This window comes from Sesamum indicum, linkage group LG10, assembly GCF_000512975.1.
Source record: "Sesamum indicum cultivar Zhongzhi No. 13 linkage group LG10, S_indicum_v1.0, whole genome shotgun sequence".
Taxonomy (NCBI): Eukaryota; Viridiplantae; Streptophyta; class Magnoliopsida; order Lamiales; family Pedaliaceae; genus Sesamum; species Sesamum indicum.
In genome coordinates, this window is record NC_026154.1 from 14,976,529 (window position 1) to 14,996,859 (window position 20,331).

The window sequence follows — 20,331 nt, forward strand, 5'->3', positions numbered from 1 at the left end:
AAACAAGAAGAAAGTATTATGAACTCAGAATCTATTCGACTTTTTAACCACCATTAACCTTGAACATCTAGTTGATGCACTTTAATGAGAGGCAGCTAGAGTCCCATATACAGTCATCAGATGCTTGAATAAGTACACCAACAATAAACGTGGTTTATTTACAAGAACTTCACTATGTAAGAGCTAGATAGAGATATTCATTAAACACGCCAGCTTGGGTTTACCAGACAAACCTTGTTATTGATGATAGTGTTAACACGTAAGCACTTTATGTACACGAGAAGTTAGTTCATCATGCTTTTGATTTCTTCAACCAGCAGGCAGTCTCTTGTTAGACTTGGCTTAGCATAAATATTCTTTTCATATCCCAGCTATATTTAAAACTCTGAGATGCATCAGCAGGTTAAGTGCAGTATGATTAAAATGCTGTACAGAGGTTGGTAGTCTTCAAGTTAGATGAACATTCCTGCTGGATTGGCATCGACGGACTGCAAATTCTGCTTCTTTTTGGTTCAGATATACGAACACGTGAAATAGCTGCAGCTAGTACATCGACCAAACCACTGTCTTCTCCCTCAGGTGATTCACTGGAATGACCAGAAGCAAAAATTGTGGTAGAGTCGTCACTGAGACTGTTACTGGGTACTACTAACCTTTTTCTCTCCGACTCTTGTCCATGAATGCAATTCAGCTGCCTTGGAGTCAATCTCACATGGTTTTTCTTTGGTTCAAGAGTTAGCGTCTTTAATGTTGGCTCGGTGTGGAAATAAATCCATGGATGTGCTGGAGAAGTAAATAAACAGAACAGAATTAGCTCAGTCATATGAATGGTCTAAAGTTGTCGTGAATAATTGGACATGATGAAACAAGAAAAGAATGTTCTGAAACACAAATCTGAATCCTTTCTTTTCATTATTGAACACAGTATCCACGTTATGAAATCAAAGTTCAGCAATCTTCACCATGCCAGATTCTTATCAAAAGCTAAAAATTCGATAAAGGTCTTAGCCTCAGTCCTGTGAAAACTCAAACCTAAGCTCGAATACCACTGTAATATCCAAATCTCAGATGCAAAACAGCTGCACCATCGCGGCACACCACAATGACGCAAAGGCCTCAAATATTAAATCATATATTATGTCTCGCTTCAAAACTTAGTGGAAGCATGATATTTAAACTGACTTTTTCGAGGGAACAGAGCATCTATAATCCCATGACTATTTAAATATAAAAAGTGCATTATCAGTGAGTATAGACAATCAAATTCCAAAAATCTCACAAATTAATCATTGAAAGGGAATACACTCTTAAGTCTCTAACAAGTTATGAAACTAAACTCCAAAGACTCGAATAAAACTTTTGATTGAACTTAGCATCCAAAGTTGATTAACTATCTGAAAAGGAATTAGCAAGCTATGAGCTGCATATTCAATACATAATTCCCGAACCTGTACGCTGGTCATGCGTAGTTCCATATATACTGCAGTAGTACATGCAAATCTAATATCAAGATACAGAATAATTTCAAGGAAACAATCGCTAGGCATTCATCAAAAATGGAAGTGATTCTTTTAGTTAACTCAGTCAATGCTATGACCCCAGAATAGCCTGCAAGCTGCGACACAGGATGTTAGCTAATAGATATACTTGGTGCAGAAACAAAATTCCAACAGTCATCTTGTTCAATGGCCAACATATATATTGTTGAAAGTATCCACAAAGAGGGCATAAGACAAATGTAGGCCCATTTGAAAGCTTAATGATCAACATTATCTCTCTTCTCTATGTAACAAAAGCATTCCATTTAAAAAATTCAATCTCTCTCGTGGATGAAAAAGTTAATTATGGAAGATTTTTAATATTTTTCTGATGCAATATATACTTTTTGGTAGCTAGATTACCATATTTGTATTTTTCCTATCTCAACATAATATATTTGGGACTAAATTTTCAAGCCTTTAGTTTCATCCTATTCCACATGGTAAAGGAAAGGCAGCCTGAAAACCTTAACCCAGAACCATGCAGCCACCAGCACCCATCCACCTAACTACACCCACCCCTTCCAGCAACTTGCCCTCTCCTAGCCACACTCTACCCTCACCACCCCATTCTGATGCCTCTCTGCTCATGCTGGTGGCCTTCCTTTTGTGCGCAGACATCCAACTTGTGCTCTTCCGCACCACAACTGCCAGCACTGGTTTGCGTCCTTTGCTGCCATGTGCCAGCACATTCTCCTTCGCTGGTCTCCTTGATTTACCGCTGTCAGTGTGCATGCCCCTTAAAGGATGGCAAGTGTATCGACCGTGGCCATACCCAGACCCATTTCAAATGGAGCAGGCTTCGGTTTTGTTTCGGAACAGGCTTTCAATTTTTATGGACCCAATTGGGTCCAGGGCGATCCTTAGGTCTTATCCTGGACTCACCTTGAATTCATCCTAAATAATATTTATAAGTATACTTAATTTATTTAAAATACTTAATTCCTATTTTAATACATATATTTATAAAATAAATTATATTGTTACCATAATAATAACTTATCAGATATTTATAAACAATTGTCTTAATTTTTCTTGAAAAAATAAAGAATTTTAACAAGGGGTAAATATGAATTTTTATTCAACTTTTTTTGTTAATATCAACAAATTCGGTAAATTTTGACTAACATAAGAATCTATTTGTTAAGACAGAAACAAACGCCAGGCGTACTAAATGTAATATTATACAAAACCAAGAGAGCAATGTAATTATCCCTATCTTATTTTCTCCCCTTCTCCTTTCAAAATGAGCTTGGAGATGGGATAATTAAAGTGTTTGTAAATTAGATAGGTAATGCAATTTTACTGGCAGTCCATTTGACGAAGCCATTTATGCTAGTTATCATAGAGGTGTCCATGTTAAAACATCTAAATTCAGTCCTTCATGCTAAACTTGATGTGATCAAATAGCTTAACGACTATTAATCAAAATAAGACCAATCACCAACCTCCGCTCAATCATGACAAAGTCTCAAAATTCATCATCATCTCTTTGACATGCAATTGATTCCATTCTCCCCCTTTTTTCTCATTTTCTCTTTCTCTTTTCTCAACTTGCTCTTGCCCTTGGTTAGAATCAAATCCCTGAAGCTTTCTGGATAAGCTGATATTCTTATTTTATCTTTTGACCACTAATTAGTTTCTAAGTCCTAATGACCCAAATTTTGAATTCTACTAGTTAGAAACCTACTATATATCAATAAATTATAATAATCCAGAAATGACATATATCAACCTAGTCATAGTAATCAACAGCCGGTACTGGCTATGTGGCTGCTGCAAATCGATAGTACTATGCAGAGATGCAGTATCATCGCCCATTAATAGAAAAATTATAGGTTCATGCAATGCTTGTACAGATTCCTAGATCATTTCTTCAAATTTTCAGTTATGAAAACATAATAGCCCAAGTATACTAAGGCACACAGCAAATTTAACCGAACATCATAGCTCAAAAACAAGAAATTTGAATTTTATGCAGATGCTATCAAGGAATCCAGCTACCCATCAAGGCATTACTAAAGCAAGAAATAAATGAAAAAAGTTGTAGAAACAAATAACTTACTTAAAACCTCATTTGCAGTAAGCCTCGTTGAGACACTTCTTGTTAGCATTTTTGAGAGCAGATCACGGGCAGGCTGTGATATAGCACCCCAGACACCACCCGTAAAATCCAGTTTTTCTTTCTTGATAGCCTCAAACACAGTTTCCAAAGAGTCACCTTGAAATGGTAGCACACCTACCAAAAGTGCATGGAGAAGGACACCAGCACTCCAAATATCCACTTTCTCTGAGTAATTACCTAGCAAAACCTCAGGAGCAACATAAGCAGGACTTCCAACAACACCATTAAGGCTCTGACCTGCAGCAAAAAGAAACTGACATATGAGTCTTGATACCTTAGAAAAGATTCAATCAGTTCAATGATTCAAGTCATATTGCAGGACTATTTCTCCAACATGTTCAAACGCTCAAAATGTCAAACTATTAAAACACTCTAACAAGCAGAAATAAGTTAGCAGGTTTCTCCAGGACAAGTTATGAGCCCACCTGATGAGTATCAACTCAGTCAAACAAGGCAAAAGCTCTGTATTAGCTCTGCAAATTTTGAAATAAATCAGGCATTATTTTAAAAGTCAACAATGTGCCTTCAAATGTTTAAGTTGTAGCCACACTTTTTCAATTGCCCAGCTGTATTTCAAATTGCCAAGTTAGCACAAGTTTATTTGAACAGACTACTGTGTGCTGTAATATTAGTCTCCAGGTTGAGTAACACTCGCCCTGACTGCAATTTGATTCTCTCTGCCCATCACACTCAAAGAAAAACTTCACAATGATGAATATATTCAATCCTCATCAGCAACACCAGCAAAAGGAAAAGGCAACAACAACCAAAATAGAAGTAAATCTCTGGTCATCAATTTACTAGGAGAATGTCCACAAACTCTGCTGGCTATCGGGTCACAGAACTCAGTAGAATGAACAATTGGACTAAGCAAGAAAAACAGATGCTGAAACGAAAAGATGGCTGCAGAATGATATGTTTAATTTTGAGAAATCAACAAAAATGAAATCATACTTTCATTTCTTTAACCCATTGAACTGATTTTGAATTATCATCTTAAGTTTTTCTCCAGACAGGACGGCAGGAGGTAGGTGAGATTAACTGAGATAATAATCAGATGAACATAGAGAGGATGAAAAGTGGCACTCAATAAAAAATATGAAGATAGACCATCCGAGATTGGATTTAATAGATATAACAAAGTGGATATGTTGTATTACCATCCAAAATTCTCACAGCTAATCCGAAGTCTGCCAGCTTCATTTGTCCAGAGGTGGTGAGGAGGATATTCTCCGGCTTTATGTCCCGGTGGACAACACCCATCTCATGGCAATATCGAACAGCTAGCATCAGTTCCTTAATTATGTTAGCAGCCTTCTGCTCAGAGTTTAGACCTTCTCTAGCCATCTGATCAAGTAATCGACCCCCAGAGCACAGCTCCATCACCAGATAGAAAGATTCAGCATCCTCATATACTGACTTCAGTGTGACAACACCTGGATGCCCAGAGAGGTGCTGCATTATCTCCACTTCCCGGTGCACAATCTCCTCCCCTTTCCGCAAAGTCTTACATGCAAACTCCTCCCCGGTTGCCTTGCTACGACATAACGCCACTGACCCAAACTTCCCTTGTCCTATAATTTTAGCCAACTCATACTCCTGCTCAATCTTCTTCTTCCTACCTAATTGAGTGGCTACATCAATACAACCAATTTTCCTCTTAAGACCTCTTCCTCGAAATTCCAAGCAACCAGTCCCACATGCTGGGGCAGTGGCAACACCATTAACAACACTTCTATGCGACTCAACAATATTTGAAACTACTACTTCCTTGCATTTCTTTTTCCTTCTTGAAAAATCTTCCAGTGAGAAATGCGACCAAACTGTCGCCAATCGAGTTTGTTCCTCAATACTCTTATTACACGCGGGGGAGATCTCGACCCCCTTCCTCTTCTTACTCAAACAGTCCATTAAGAATCTACAAGATTTGAGAAATCGGAGATAATCAAAATTAACCTCAAATTTGGGATCCCTTTTCGCTGAATATTCCAAGAAAATATCTCATTCACCTATTTCTTACCCAATAACAATCAGCAAACACAGCCTGCCACGAAGATCATATCAACGCCAACGCAAGAGAAACTCATAGTTTGGTAAAATCCTGTAATCTTGGGAAACGAGTTCACATCAAAACCCAGTAAAACTCACTAAATCCACCATCCGGGACTCAAAATAAACAACATCAGAACAATTTTATTCCGGAAAAGGACTAAAAAAGTGCCAAGATTTCGTACCTTGACATGCACGAGGTTTTCTTGAATCTTTTCCTCCGAGCCATTCAAGAAAACAGTCAAACAAGTTCCACTCGTAAACTTTCTCCTCAACTCGTCTTCAATTTGTAAAATCACTGCAGCCAAATCTCAAGTAAACCCTTATCCCTCCACACCAAGGAATCTTGAAACTATACAAAGAAAATATCCGTTAGACTAAAACATAGAGAACCCACATATATCCCGGATTCTTGCATTAATCAGGAGATTTAGAGAGAGAGAGAGAGAATTGAGTGAGGAGGGGGAAAGTTGAAATTGGTCCCAAGACGTCTTCCTGCTCTACTATAGAGTTCCCACTTCCCACTGTCCTCCGTACGCACGTGACTTCCAATAATCTGTCCGTTACGCTGTTTTCCCGCGAATCTACTCAGATCGCGGTGGGGATGCGCCTTGCCAACCCCTATCAACGGTGCAGATCTGATTTTACCTTTAGTTGGTTCACCAAACAGTTTCACTTTCAAGAATTTCACGTGGGATAGAATTCTATTATTCTTATGATTTTCCTTCAAAATTCATAAACAACTTTTTCAAAATTTATATTAATTATAAAAAATATTAATATACCCTAAGTTACAAATACGCCTTACAGAAGAGAATATTTCATTAAAATATTTATAATTTTACGAGGGTATCCGAAATTTTTCAAACAATAAAAATATATATTATAATTACAACAAATCTAACGAGAGTCCATTGTAATTTACCCAGAAATTTACTTAATTGAATTAATATCAACCATACAAATTTGATATTTCACTGCAATAATATCTAGATAAAATAATTTGTTCTAAAGAAAATTGATAAAACAATTCCAAATGACTTTTAATAAAAAAAAAAATAAAATAAAATTCATCTATTGAAACGAAATTATTAAAATCGATACGGATCATTTATTGAAAGTTTTGCTTGTACTTATCAAGTTCTGCTCGTACTTATCCTTTTGTTCTCAGTATTTATTTTTTATTAGTATTTCAATATTTAATTTTTGTTGAGTCTGTTCTCAACTAGAGTTCAAAATGATAAGTACAAGCAGAACTTTCAGCATCATTTACCACAAATTTAACCCAATTTTCAAAAATCACTTTCAAATTTTAAATATGATTAAAAAAAATAAAAAATAAAACAAAGCATCGACTATCAAATTTAACCAACCTTATGTGTAAAGCAAAGTCTATTGTTTGAGCATGTCGCGATTCGCATTTTTGTCCCCATAATACTTACATACGTTTTTTTGGATTTACGATACATTTCATACATCATTTTATCTCAATCGTTTTTAGCCTTTTTTTTTTTTTAAATTACAATTAGACTTCTTTTTAAAAATATAAAATTATACTTTTTTTAAAAAATAATTTTAATTTATACTTATATTCTTTTTGAAATTCTCTATTTACACTTTACCCTCTTTCAATTAGGCTTTGAACAAAAAAGACTGATGTTAGCATAAACCATTATATAAATTATCAATTCCGTTTCTCATTTAGCATTCTCACTTATATTTTTGTTCTTGTAAAGAAATAGATGTAAATATTTATAGATGGAGCGAGGTTAATGTCATTACGTTTTTTCTTATAAGTACAAAATTATTACGTAAAAATGATAAATTAGGGATAAAATTAAAAATGATAATACGGGGAGTTTAATTTCTTAAAGGCAAACAATTCTACTGCGATTCGATTAAATGTGACATTATTTGATTGTGATGTCGTCGCCAGTCATGCCCAACCGTCCACTATCTTCAAATCCTGATGAACATTTCACAAGTCTCATTATCGAATTACAACAACAATTGCGAGACAGACTTTATGAGATGGAGGAATTACAGAACGATTTATTCGGACAAACCTACTACCATCACTGGATCGAAAAGAGGGTCGACGAGTTAATGGCAAGAACTCAATTCTCCAATGGGAGATAGAAGCTCATAAGGGAAAACATGAAGCTGAAATAGAACAACTTCAACATGAAAATCAACAACTTCGTTATCAAATGGATGACATCATAGAACACACATAGACTAACTAGCTGAGATGATACCAGACGAACAGAAGGAGGATTCTGAAGAGGACCCCATGGAATATTCGGATGACGATGGTGAACTAACTGATGTCAGTATTGTAGACTGAGAGGTATAACTAGTGTTGAGTTGTCGATATGCAATTCAGGTCTTGACATTTACTTCTTTACATATTTAGGAGATTAAATAATTATTGTTTCATTGAATCTGATATATATATATATATATATATATATATTTTTACTCAATAAATGTGACTAATTTTCAAAATCGATTTTATCCAATAAATTTCAAGAAGAAAAATAGCGTTGAGATTAAACTTTTCCAATTAAAAAATCAAATTCAACAAGTTGTAATCGACAAATTTCAAACAAGTCATTAAATCTTAGCTCAGTTAATGTTTTCTGCACTATTAAAGCTGGAATTAAACGACCTCCAATTCTCGTTGATATCTCAAGAAAAAAGAGAAAACAAAGGCGTGAAACAGTCATTTCGCGACTTTAGGTGAACAGTTCTGTAAAAGAGAAGGCGCATTTATTAAAGGGAGCCGCCTGAGTCTGTAAATTCTCTTTAAAACACTAAACAAGTGAAATGTCAGAAGTGGGATTTGAACCCACGCCCTCTTACGAAGACCAGAACTTGAGTCTGGCGCCTTAGACCACTCGGCCATCCTGACTCTTGATGCCAGGACTCGTAAAAGAAATTATAACTATTCCTTACAAGAAAATATATAAAATGAGTGTGTTCTTATTGTTATTTTCAGTTTTAACTAATCTAAATAATAAGATTTAGTGGGTGTTTGGCTAACTTTATTTTTAAAAGAATTAACCAAAAAAACAAGAAAAATCTCATTATCTTGTAAAATATGTTTCGAGCATATAATGTAAACATGTATATATAAGTAATTTCAATGAATTGATACATGCATTTATAAATATAATAGTTAATTGTATACAATGAATTGATATTATACATTAATATATTTAATTAGTTACAAAGAATTGATTGATGCATGAATATAATCAATGAAACATATATGAGAATTCATTTATTTCTAATACATTTGTACTAAATTTGCTGAATTTAAAAGTCCCTCTTTTAATTAATAAAATATTAATTTATCGATAAATTAATATATCTCTAAATTAATAAAATTTTATGGTCTCAAGGTTATTAATTTATAGAGGTTTTAGTGTATTTGGGGAAAAAAACACTTATCAACCAAGTTTAATGATCAAAGACCAACTTGTTCTTTTGTGTTAAAAAGATACTACTTTTATTTATTAATATTTGTACTTATCTTTTTTTTTTAATAATAATTAATTTTCTAAGAAAAATAATTTTATTTCAATTACTATATCTCATATTTAATTTTTTTTATAAATATTTATCATTTATATTATTCAAATATTGAATACTAAAAATCCAAAACAATTAAAAGCATATTAGGGTGCTTCTAACTAAAGTAATTTTTATAATAATTCGATAAGTAAAAGCTGACATCTCAAATAACTCAAAAGTATTTTTTAAAAACTATCAAGCGGAAAGTACTTTTTCAAAGACTTGGAAATGCCGTTTCGGAGGCCCAGTCAAGAACCAAAGCCCATGTTTAGCTTGGGCTGTAATATTGGTAATCCGGCTCAGATAGAGATCCGTGGTGTAATGAACCTGTCACACGAGAATATAGTTGACAAATAATAATCTCAGTATACCAGGGTGTATTTATTACAATATATCATAATTTACATATAATTAAAACTATCAATTTAAAAGAACTTTACTTTCAACTTTTATTTTAAAATTATTTTTACATTTACAGTTCAAAATAAAAATTTGAGTATTTGAAATTTTTCGTAGAATAAAATTATTCGAACAAATTAAAAAAATTTCCTATTACGAATATAAAATTCGTAAGTTTAAATTTATCACCCAAAAACACAATCTAATTCTAAAAAAGGAGAAGAAAATTTATTATTATTATGAATTATAAATAACACATTAATTCAACCAATACATTAGTATAACTAAAAACAATAACAAATTACATCGATTCAATCAATACATTACTACGAACAATAATAAATTACAATATGTTAATATAAATAGAGACAAATACGCACACACAAAAAAAAAAGAAAAATACTCACATATTTATTAAGACTCAAACTCATAATTTCAAACTTATTCATAAGAAAAATAACCATTCAAACACACGTGTCTAAAATTCAAATACCAGATCTTGCATAAAAAAAGCTTTTATGACCTTTCGCAATGCATTTAAACCCGGTAAGAAACAAACAGCAGCAAGTACACTGAAGCATGCGCAAGCTAGCAAGCCGTCATCCACCACCGATGAGACATTTTAGTATCGCAAGGAGCAAACGACAACAACGACGACCTCTCATGGCATCCAGATCGGGTCATTTATGAAGGGGGGGCAAACAAGTAAAAGAGGCTCGATGGACGTTGTTTGCACGGAGCTCGTGTTGGCCATCGGTGTCAGGAGTTGAAGGTCAAAGTATAATTAAGGCAATAGTAGATGGGGTCAGTGTAAATTTCATTTTCTAGTAAGAGTAGAGAGGGGATGAGAAAGATGATACCAATAGAGGAAGGAATATACAACACTAATTAAAGTTCATGTGGACCTATCACAGCTGGGGCCTGCCCCATCTTATCTCTATGCTTCACACTTCTTAATTTGCTCTTTTCTCATATCTTTTAATTATTCTATAATAATAATAATATTAATAAATTAGGATAAATTAAAATGAACTCTCGTGATATTTAATATAATTATGAATATTTTTTTATTATTTAAAAAATTATTAATACCTCATAATATTTGATGAAATTATATAATTTTTAGATGGATGTATGAAATTATCAACCTTGCACTTGTTGTAAAAAAAAAAAAAAATGAACAACGTTAATGAAAAATTATAGAAAATTATTCACTTTGTCTATAAAATAAATTCTGAAAAATAATATTATTATAACTTATAGTCCACAAAGGTATTTTGGTTCACACACTCACATATATTTATTATTTTTATTATTTCAAATTATTTAGTCATTTACTTATACTTTTATGTGATTTTTTTTAATATTACAGCTTGTGATTTTGAAGATGAAAATTATCTCTCAATAAATATAGAGAATTTGATTGCACGGCTCAATTTTCATTCAAGACGAGCATTAAAAAGTTTATGAATTATTTCGATAAATACAGTATTTTTTAGATACTTAGTAGAATGTTTTACTTTATAATTTAGCGAATGAATCTTAATATACTTGATCATTATTCAGAAATGACTTATGATGTAAGTTTAGTCATATTACATTATAAATAGTAGCTACTTATTTTTTTATAGTTCAGATATTATCTTTTTTCGTTTCATTATGTGAAAATTTCGAAACCTTCAGAATTCAAATTAATAAAATAATTTATACTAATCCGACCTAATCTATTTACAATTCAACCCATTTTGAACCCGTTAATTTTATTCATTTTGGAGCCAATCCGTTTTAGACCCGACCCAACTCGCCCATTTGTCATTCATAATTCAAATGAAAAATTAATGATTTAACTATTAAAGCATTGGGAAGGTAGTGATAATAAATGCTTAATATCCCCTAATAGGATTTTGATAGTGAAGAAGCTTTTGGGGTATGGAAGACAATTCAAGAACCCTAGACTTTTTAAAAAATTCATTTTCTCCACATAATTTTGTGAAATCCTCCCTAAGGCATAAATGTCAAGAAATTTCATATAGCAATAACTGCAATATTTTAATATAACTTTTTATAATAGAAATAAGTTTAGAAACCATGCACACAGTCTGTTTTTCTTTTCTTTCTTTTTTTTGGCAGAATTATATCTACCTCTTATAAGATTACATAATTACGAATACCCCCTTATTATTCGAAAAATTATAAATACCCCCATCAAATTGAAAATAATTATATAGTCCTTAGACGGTGAGCTAATGTTTGCTACTTTACCCTTTTTAAAAAAATGCTGATTAGGGTGGTAAATAAATAATCCGTTGAAAATATTAATCCATAAAAATATTTTATAAGATTCTAAAAAGTAAATAAAATTATAATCATAATTCAAAAGGACACTTTAGACAATTTACCATAAAAAATGAATAAAAACCTGATGAAATAGGCTCATTGTTAGACAAACGCTATAATCAGAGAAGTATATATAATTTTTCAAACAACAAAAAAGTATTTATAATTATGTCAAATTTCGTAGGAGGTGATTGTAATTTACCCTTCTTCTTCTTTTTTTTTTTAAATGATTATGCCACAATGAATTTTGTTGTGGTTACCCTCAACAAAGGGAATCGAACCGTTAGGAAATGTCCATTTTGTCAAAACTCGTCGAAACACACACCGCCTACCTCGATCACCAGCCACAACCCACCAACGTATTAGTAAATCAAGTACGATCTTCACTAGATTAAGTATTATAGGTCCGTCTTCGTCATTTTATAATACACTCACATAAAACGATAAGCTCTACACGATCGAAAACGTTCAAACTCTTCAATAATTTATAATTTACTATATAAAAAGAACATAAAGTGGAATTTACTTAGTAAAAAGTGGTCCTCCCCCCAATACCAACCATACATTTCCAAGATTTGGAAACATCAATCTGCAGTTCTCTGCATTAATGTAGCACACCTACTGCTCTTAACTCTCAGCATCTCCACTTGTTACAAGAGGGAATGTTCTGGGACAGGTGATAAGTCTATGATCACAACTCATCTATCTAATTTCAAAAATATTTCATCTCACCCACCCAACCAATTATTGAAACTGAGTCTTGAATTATTAAATGAAAATAAGAGAAATATTTATTAGAGTAAAATACTGGCAACATCTAATTTTAAGAATGAGTGTTTTTTTTTTTAATAAATCTAATACTTATATTAACTCATTATTTTGTAGTTTTCTTTGGCAAAAATTGAATAATAAAAATTATATAAGTATTTTATTTTAAATGATTTGTTGATATTAACAAAAAACTAAATGAAAGTAGATATTTACCATTAATTGATTCAAAACTGATCTAATGCAGGTCAAATAATTTTTTCTAACTAAACTACCCTTATAACAATGAAAATAGACCTTCTCACATGTATTAGTTCGTGAAGTCGTGTAAGGATAATTTAGTCATAAAAAGATTTATTTAACTTGTTATAAGTTAGTAATAAACCAATTGGACGTAAATATAGATTTTTTTACTTTTTTTTATTAGTATTAGTGAATTCGATGAATTTTGACTAACGAATGGACTTATTTGTTAAGCGAAAACTAACCTTAGGGTGCTAAATATAATTTTTCAAACAACAGAAGGTTTACATGTAATTACACTGGAAGAGAGTATAATTATTCTTTTTTATAATTATGCAAAAAGTATAAAGAATTTATGTAAGTAAACTATACAATAGTGTAAATGTAATTATATATTTATTTGAAGAGAGTGGGGGAAGAAAAGAAAAACCTCAAAGTTACCTTAAAAGGGAAGATATATATGGAAATTGGAGTGTTGCAGTTCATGGTCAAAGAAAAAAGGCATTACTGAAAAGCTCCAAAAACAGTGTTTAGTCTGCTCTGCCCATGACTTCACAGCTTTGTTGGAGGGATTGAGAGTCCGCGGGGAGAGCCGACAATCTGAGACAATTCCAAATATCCCCATGTGGGATTCTTTCTACTAACTCATCATCTCAGCTTCTGCGTCAGTTGATTGAAAACACTGGCTCATTTCCTCTGACTTCCTTCTGGGCTAACTCTACTTTTCTTGCGTTCTTCTAGTTTGATTGTTTTCTTCTTGTCTGGTTTCTTTCACCATGTGGGATTCTGAAACAGAATCGGCAGGAGGACGAGGTTATGGCAATGGAGCTCTTTCAACGAGCAAGCCCGGAGTTCAGACAGATGGTTTTGAGCGAAGAGGGCAGTCTTGGTATGTGTTATGATGGTATAGAAAATTTGAGGTTTTGTTTCTGTGTAGCAACAGATAATGTAGAAACTCTTTCTTGTTTTTGGAGTTGTTTTATGATTCTTGTTTGAAAATAGGTATGTTTCAACTGATGTTCCGTGTGATCTTTTAGTCCGGATTGGAGATGTCAGTTTCCATTTACACAAGGTAGTTGAAGTCTTCACTCATTTTGGACATTACAGTTTTCCAGTGTAGAAAACATTGTTAGAAAGAACAAAAGATATGTGTTTGTGATAATGCCAACAAGACTGATCAAGAATCTTGTTTACCTTTGTAGTATCCTCTTCTTTCTCGAAGTGGGAAGGTGAACAGAATTGTTTACGAATCGCGGGACGTGAACTTGAATAAGATAGCTCTAGACGACATTCCAGGAGGGCCTGAGGCTTTTGAACTGGCAGCAAAGTTCTGCTATGGGATTGCTGTTGATTTGACAGCAACTAACATCTCAGGCCTAAGATGTGCGGCGGAGTATTTGGAGATGACTGAGGATTTAGAAGAGGGCAATCTTATATTCAAGACAGAGGCTTTTCTCAGCTATGTTGTGTTGTCCTCATGGAGAGATTCCATAGTAGTGTTGAAAAGCTGTGAGAACCTCTCACCGTGGGCCGAAAATCTCCAAATTGTTAGACGATGTAGCGAGTCTATTGCTTGGAAAGCTTGTGCGAACCCGAAGGGGATAAGATGGCAATACACGGGAAAGGCCCCAAGCTCGATATCCAGCCCAAAAAGGAGTGAAATGAAAGAATCTAGCCCGAGTAGGAACTCCCAAGTTCCTCCAGATTGGTGGTTTGAAGATGCTTCCATTCTTAGGATCGATCATTTTGTACGAGTTATTACTGCCATTAAGGTGAAGGGGATGAGATATGAACTAATTGGAGCTGCAATAATGCATTATGCGAGTAAGTGGCTCACTGGTCTAATCAAAGAGGGATCTGGATCGGGACCAGGATCAGGGTCGGGGTCGGGGTCGGGATCAGGGTCGGTGGGGCCTCTTGACGAGGGAAGTAAAATTAGTATTAGCAGCAGTGGCAGTGGCAGTAGCTGGAAAGGGGGACTTCACATGATTGTCACAGGAAGTAAAGAGGAATTACCCACGGTTCAGGCTAAAGATCAGAGGATGATTATTGAAAGCCTGATAAGTATAATCCCCCCACAGAGAGACAGCGTTTCTTGCAGCTTCCTTCTACGGCTGCTAAGAATGGCAAACATGTTGAATGTGGCACCTGCTTTAGTTACCGAGCTGGAAAAACGGGTAGGGATGCAGTTTGAACAGGCAACATTGGCGGATCTTCTGATACCATCTTACAACAAAAACGATACCATGTATGATGTTGATCTCGTACAGAGGCTTTTGGAGCATTTCCTGGTTCAGGAACAGCCAGAAAATTCGAGTCCCAGGCAGTCATCTTATGATACTAAAGTGTATGATGGATTTCAAAGGGCGACTCATTCAAATGCCCAGATGAGAGTGGCGAGACTCGTCGACAGTTATCTTACAGAGGTAGCGAGGGACAAAAACCTCTCGTTGACAAAATTTCAGGTCTTGGCAGAGGCCTTGCCGGAATCAGCTAGAACTTGTGACGACGGATTGTACAGAGCAGTTGATTCCTATCTTAAGGTAATAAGTGTAGTGTCTGATTATGCTGGATTGAGGTGATACTCGTGTCATCAAACTTAAATTTGTTCCTACTGGATTCTGGACCTGCTTCATGAGATACAGAAAGAATAAGACATCATGGGGCAAGATATTGTAATGCACCATATATGTCATTTACATAGTTTGATTATTGCATGATATCTTAGTGGATTACTATCAAATTCACCCATATAACTAGCGACAAGACGCACGACAGTTATGCTGATATAAAAACTGAAACAGTCTCTGCATGCAAATTCTATAATTAGGATGTACAATAGTATTTAGTCGGTCAAGATCATAATAGAACTACACTTTCAAACGTATGCACGTTTACTCTTTGTTTCATCCCACAAATCTAGTTTATGTTCCGAGAAGCTATCTCTAGTTAAGTTTTTCTTGCTTGCGCCTCAACTGAACAGGCCCATCCAACGCTCACGGAGCATGAAAGAAAGAGGCTCTGCCGTGTGATGGATTGCCAGAAACTCTCGATTGATGCATGCATGCACGCTGCCCAAAATGAAAGACTCCCACTCAGAATCGTGGTGCAGGTCCTCTTCTCAGAACAGGTAAAAATAAGCAATGCATTAGCCAACAGCGCCCTGAAAGAAGCCGGTGAATCCCATTACCAGCCCATGGTATCAAACAGGAGAACACTACTCGAAGGAACTCCTCAATCATTCCAAGAGGGATGGGCGGCAGCAAAGAAAGATATCAACACTCTAAAGTTTGAACTTGAGAGCATAAAGGCAATGTACCTAGAACTCCAAAACGAGATGGAAACACTACAGAGACAGGTTGATAAGGCGAGCAAGCCGAAACAAACGTCAGCATGGACCTCTGGGTGGAAAAAGCTGAGCAAGCTGACTAAGATGACAGAGAACAACATTGTTGGGTCCCAGGAACAGAATGCGGATCACAGTCAACATACTAGAAAGACTACTAGAAGGTGGAGAAATTCGATTTCTTGAAACATCAGCAAGTCGTGAACAAAGATACCAACAGATAAGTCGTGCTTTATGTCATTTGAGAAATGCACGTTTACATAAGATCTTCTTCCGGTAAATTAGTTTTTACAATTTACTTCAGAAAGTAGCATTGTCTTATTACAAACATTTGTATCCAGAGATGGTTACTTACGTAGTAATCATGTCATAGTTCAATCGTACATATGTTTTATGTGGTTGCAAAATGACTAATCGAACAATACTTAAATAGAAAACAAACAAGCATGACGAGCCATCCCACTTCAGATCATGTCGGTAAGGGACATTATAAAACATTAACAAAAACATAAGACATTACTCGGAAAATCATTTGTGCTGCAATAAGACAGAAAAAAGCAATGGATATCAAAGAAACTTTTAAGCTGTCAGGGATCATAGCCCCGGTGTGGTGTATTACATGCTGCATTCGATGTCTGCAGTGCATTGATATTTGCTGCATACCTGTTACAGGGGTGTGTGGCGTGAGATGAAACACATGGTGCAATATGCGCCCAGTGTAGCACATCATGGACCCTTGATATATTATATATCTGGATTCATTCAGAAGGATAAGAAAATGGTGAAGATCACTGCCCTTTATTGAAATTTTATTTCAGGGATAATTACACCTTTCTTTTCTAAAATTCGGTGTAATTACATGTAAATTCCTTTAGTTTGGAAACCTACATATAATTACATCAAATTTCAGGAGTTGATAGTGTAATTATCCCTTTATCTTATACTTCCCAAAAAATAATGTTGTTTTATATTTGATTATATTGCAGAACCGGATACGTAAAGAAATAAAATATTTTCAGTGAACGACGATAAAACAAATAGATTTCGAACAAGAAGTAAATGAGCAGGCCATATCCTGTAATTCCTATTATTTATATTCTTCTTAATTATTTATTGTTTTATTAAAATTTGAGTATTCTTTTAATATATTCCTTTCGTATCACTCGATAATATCTCAGTATAAAATAACACTATGTATTATCACGGATACTGTGAATTGGACCATTTCTTTTCTCTTTGTTTGTAGCGCTTTTATTTTGTCCTATGAAGAAAAGGGAGATCCATTTAAGGTGTGTAGTGCATAGGCGCATTTTGGTCAACTTGCGCTTCTACTCCTAAAGTGGCCGACTCGATGTGATACTTCACTAGCACCATTTTTTGCACTCTGCTGTAGGGCTGTCGACTTTGTAAATATTGTGCCATATGAAAATTTTATTTTTTTATTTTTTTTAAATTATACTTAAGTCCCTTTCGAAATTTATTGTTTACATCTATATCCCTTTTATTATAATTTGAATGAAAAATGCTGACGTCAATAAAAAAATTGCATAAATTTTTAATTTTATCCTTTGTTTAGCGTTTTTATTTAATAATTTTGTACTTATAAATGAAAAAATATAATGATATTAACCCCATTCTATATATATATATTTCTCTGTTTATAAGTACAAAAAATATACATAAGAAATGAGGGATAAAATTGATTATTTATGTAATATTTTTTTACTTACATTAGCATTTTTCGTTCAAACTCCAATAAAAGGGGTCAATGTAAACTAAGAATTTTGGAGGGGTGTAAATGTAATTTTAAATTTTTTTAGAAAAAAATATAATTTAATATTTTTAAAGAAAATCTAAGTGTAATTAATCATTTTAACGAAACTTTATATTCTGTATTTTCGATATGTATATTAAACATGTCTAACATTATCAAGATACAGACTAAGTAATGAAAATATGAAAAGTAAAACCATAATAAGTGTGATGATGAATTTATATTATAATATATTTTTAATTATGGAGAATTACATTAATGGACAATGACCTATAATTTATTTACTATAATTATTTCTGTCATTTAAAAAATTAAATATACATTCACGAGAAAAGTTAATATTATTTATACAAATCACTCATATTTTTGTTGGAAAACTACACATATAACTCCCAGGAATATTAACATCATTACACGAACTATTCTTATTTTTTTGCTGTTAGTGGTCGTTTCTATAATCATGTAAAAGACAGTAATAATTTATACAAATAGAGATTGGGGGTATAAATGTAATTACTTCTTTTAATTACACTATAAGTTATTGACGCACTGGCTTATGTATAGTCCATCATGTACGGATTTAAAAATAAAAGTTTGAGATGGTCGAAAAATTATACTTATATATATGTTTGGATAGCTTGTCCATATAATATTCATGTCCCACATGGAATAATTAATTAAATTTTTAATACTTAATAAAGAGTGATTCAATTAAAGGTTTTATGTGAAAAATGCAGTTATTCAATTTAATATATAAACTCACTTGGCATTTGGACACGTGCCACGTGTATCCTATGAAATAAAATAATATTTTATTTTATTTTAATTTAGAAATTATGCTTTATAATTATTTTAATCTCTTATAAAAAATTGTAAATAATATAAAGCATTTTACTAAAATATGATAACTATTGTAATAAATATCAAACAACTTAAAACTGCAATTTTAAAAGTCGTTTTTCACAAGCATCTAATCAAAAATTGTGTTTTTATTGAAAGATTACAACTTTGGATTGAAGAGATGCAAATTGAAATGGCTGCATATTTTTTAAAAAGGTGCTTAAATATCTATATGTACAGATGAAATTAAGTGCTAGAATATACACTTCATATTCATCAGTTCTCCACTTGATACTTTAGTCTTTCGAGTTGTTCTTTTAAGAAGGCTTCCGAAATTGCTATTCGACAAGCTTGGGTTGGTTTTATCGTATTCTATTGCTTTTCGACAAGCTTTGGTTGGTTTTGTCGTATTCTAGAAGTGAGTTTGTTTAACCTGACAACAACTATATAATGGGGGCATATTTTACTTTAGGGATAGTGAGATCACGCTTCAAAACCGATTAAATATTCCTATTTTCTCAACACATTAACATAATAACAGTTTGTGGGCAAATCCATCCCCTAGTCCATAATTTAATTTCCAACTTATCAAAGCATATATATATATATATATATATATCTATATATATCTCCCCCATAAAGGCAAAATACATTAACACGGCAAAGAATTTATTTATTTTTCATCTGGTCGGTTCGCACCCAAATTGGCCCAGTCCACTAATCCGAAACCAAAATCATTGATCATCTTGTACTTAAAAGGTCAAGATCATGCATATTGACCCATACAAGTACGAATATTTGACTGTTGTTCTACAATTATTTTAAATGACGTTATGTCATTATTACTTTCATTCGAATATTTTTAACTCTTCGTTAGATCTGACCCTAAGTACATAACATTATATATAAAAGAAAAAGGAGGGAAAAGAAATATAATGGAAACTTGGTAGATACACTAATTTGATGAAATGATGTGAAGGTTGGAAGTGAGAAATGAAATAAAATAGATTATAGCACACGAGGCTGAGGCTGACCTCACTCATCTCTAATTATCACTTTCTCATAATTACATATGAAAATGAAATTTGCGTGAGAACATTATATGATGCATCCAACAATCCCACGGCTTTCTCCTTTTTCATCAATCATATATCCTGTCTCTAACATATATATCATAACCATCAGATCTCGATCCTGCGGTTAAAATTAAATTTCAAAATTCTACATTGTATTAGTTTGTGTGCTGGTTATTGAAATATGCAATGAATTATTAATTATTGTTGATGTAATGATATAATTTTTATTTTCTTAAATATATATATATGTATAAATT

At 33.3% G+C, this 20,331-nt stretch overlaps 2 protein-coding genes and 1 non-coding gene across 4 annotated transcripts; 1 reads left to right on the forward strand and 2 right to left on the reverse strand.

The window, feature by feature from the left end:
* LOC105172621 (serine/threonine-protein kinase PEPKR2-like) lies at positions 33 to 6,248 on the reverse strand. Of its 2 annotated transcripts, none has more exons than XM_011094137.2 (5): positions 5,898 to 6,246; positions 5,684 to 5,764; positions 4,824 to 5,581; positions 3,604 to 3,900; positions 33 to 783 (listed from the first exon to the last, which is right to left on the reverse strand). In XM_011094137.2, the coding sequence occupies exons 3-5, from the start codon at positions 5,572 to 5,574 to the stop codon at positions 419 to 421; spliced, it is 1,413 nt and encodes a 470-aa protein (XP_011092439.1). In that variant the 5' UTR covers positions 5,575 to 5,581; positions 5,684 to 5,764; positions 5,898 to 6,246; the 3' UTR covers positions 33 to 418. The 2 variants fall into 2 exon arrangements, with proteins under 2 accessions (XP_011092439.1, XP_011092440.1); XM_011094138.2 differs by having other exon boundaries at positions 419 to 783; positions 5,684 to 5,771; positions 5,898 to 6,248.
* Positions 8,543 to 8,626, reverse strand: TRNAL-CAA. Its single transcript has one exon. It is a non-coding gene; the product is annotated as a tRNA-Leu (tRNA).
* On the forward strand, positions 13,519 to 16,798 carry LOC105172622 (root phototropism protein 3). The gene is made up of 4 exons (XM_011094141.2): positions 13,519 to 13,927; positions 14,041 to 14,110; positions 14,241 to 15,581; positions 16,022 to 16,798. Exons 1-4 carry the CDS (start codon positions 13,815 to 13,817, stop codon positions 16,568 to 16,570), a joined length of 2,073 nt encoding a protein of 690 aa, XP_011092443.1. The 5' UTR covers positions 13,519 to 13,814; the 3' UTR covers positions 16,571 to 16,798.

Excerpts from the sequence above, each read along its gene's own strand:
- LOC105172622 (XM_011094141.2), top strand. The coding sequence starts at position 13,815 with ATGTGGGATTCTGAAACAGAATCGGCAGGAGGACGAGGTTATGGCAAT. Across the intron at positions 14,111-14,240 it reads TCAGTTTCCATTTACACAAG|TATCCTCTTCTTTCTCGAAG; the intron begins GTAGTTGAAGTC and ends TTACCTTTGTAG. Across the intron at positions 15,582-16,021 it reads CAGTTGATTCCTATCTTAAG|GCCCATCCAACGCTCACGGA; the intron begins GTAATAAGTGTA and ends TCAACTGAACAG.
- LOC105172621 (XM_011094137.2), bottom strand. The coding sequence starts at position 5,574 with ATGGACTGTTTGAGTAAGAAGAGGAAGGGGGTCGAGATCTCCCCCGCG. Across the intron at positions 3,901-4,823 it reads AGCTGTGAGAATTTTGGATG|GTCAGAGCCTTAATGGTGTT; the intron begins GTAATACAACAT and ends TTTTTGCTGCAG. Across the intron at positions 784-3,603 it reads TACTGCAAATGAGGTTTTAA|CACATCCATGGATTTATTTC; the intron begins GTAAGTTATTTG and ends TTACTTCTCCAG.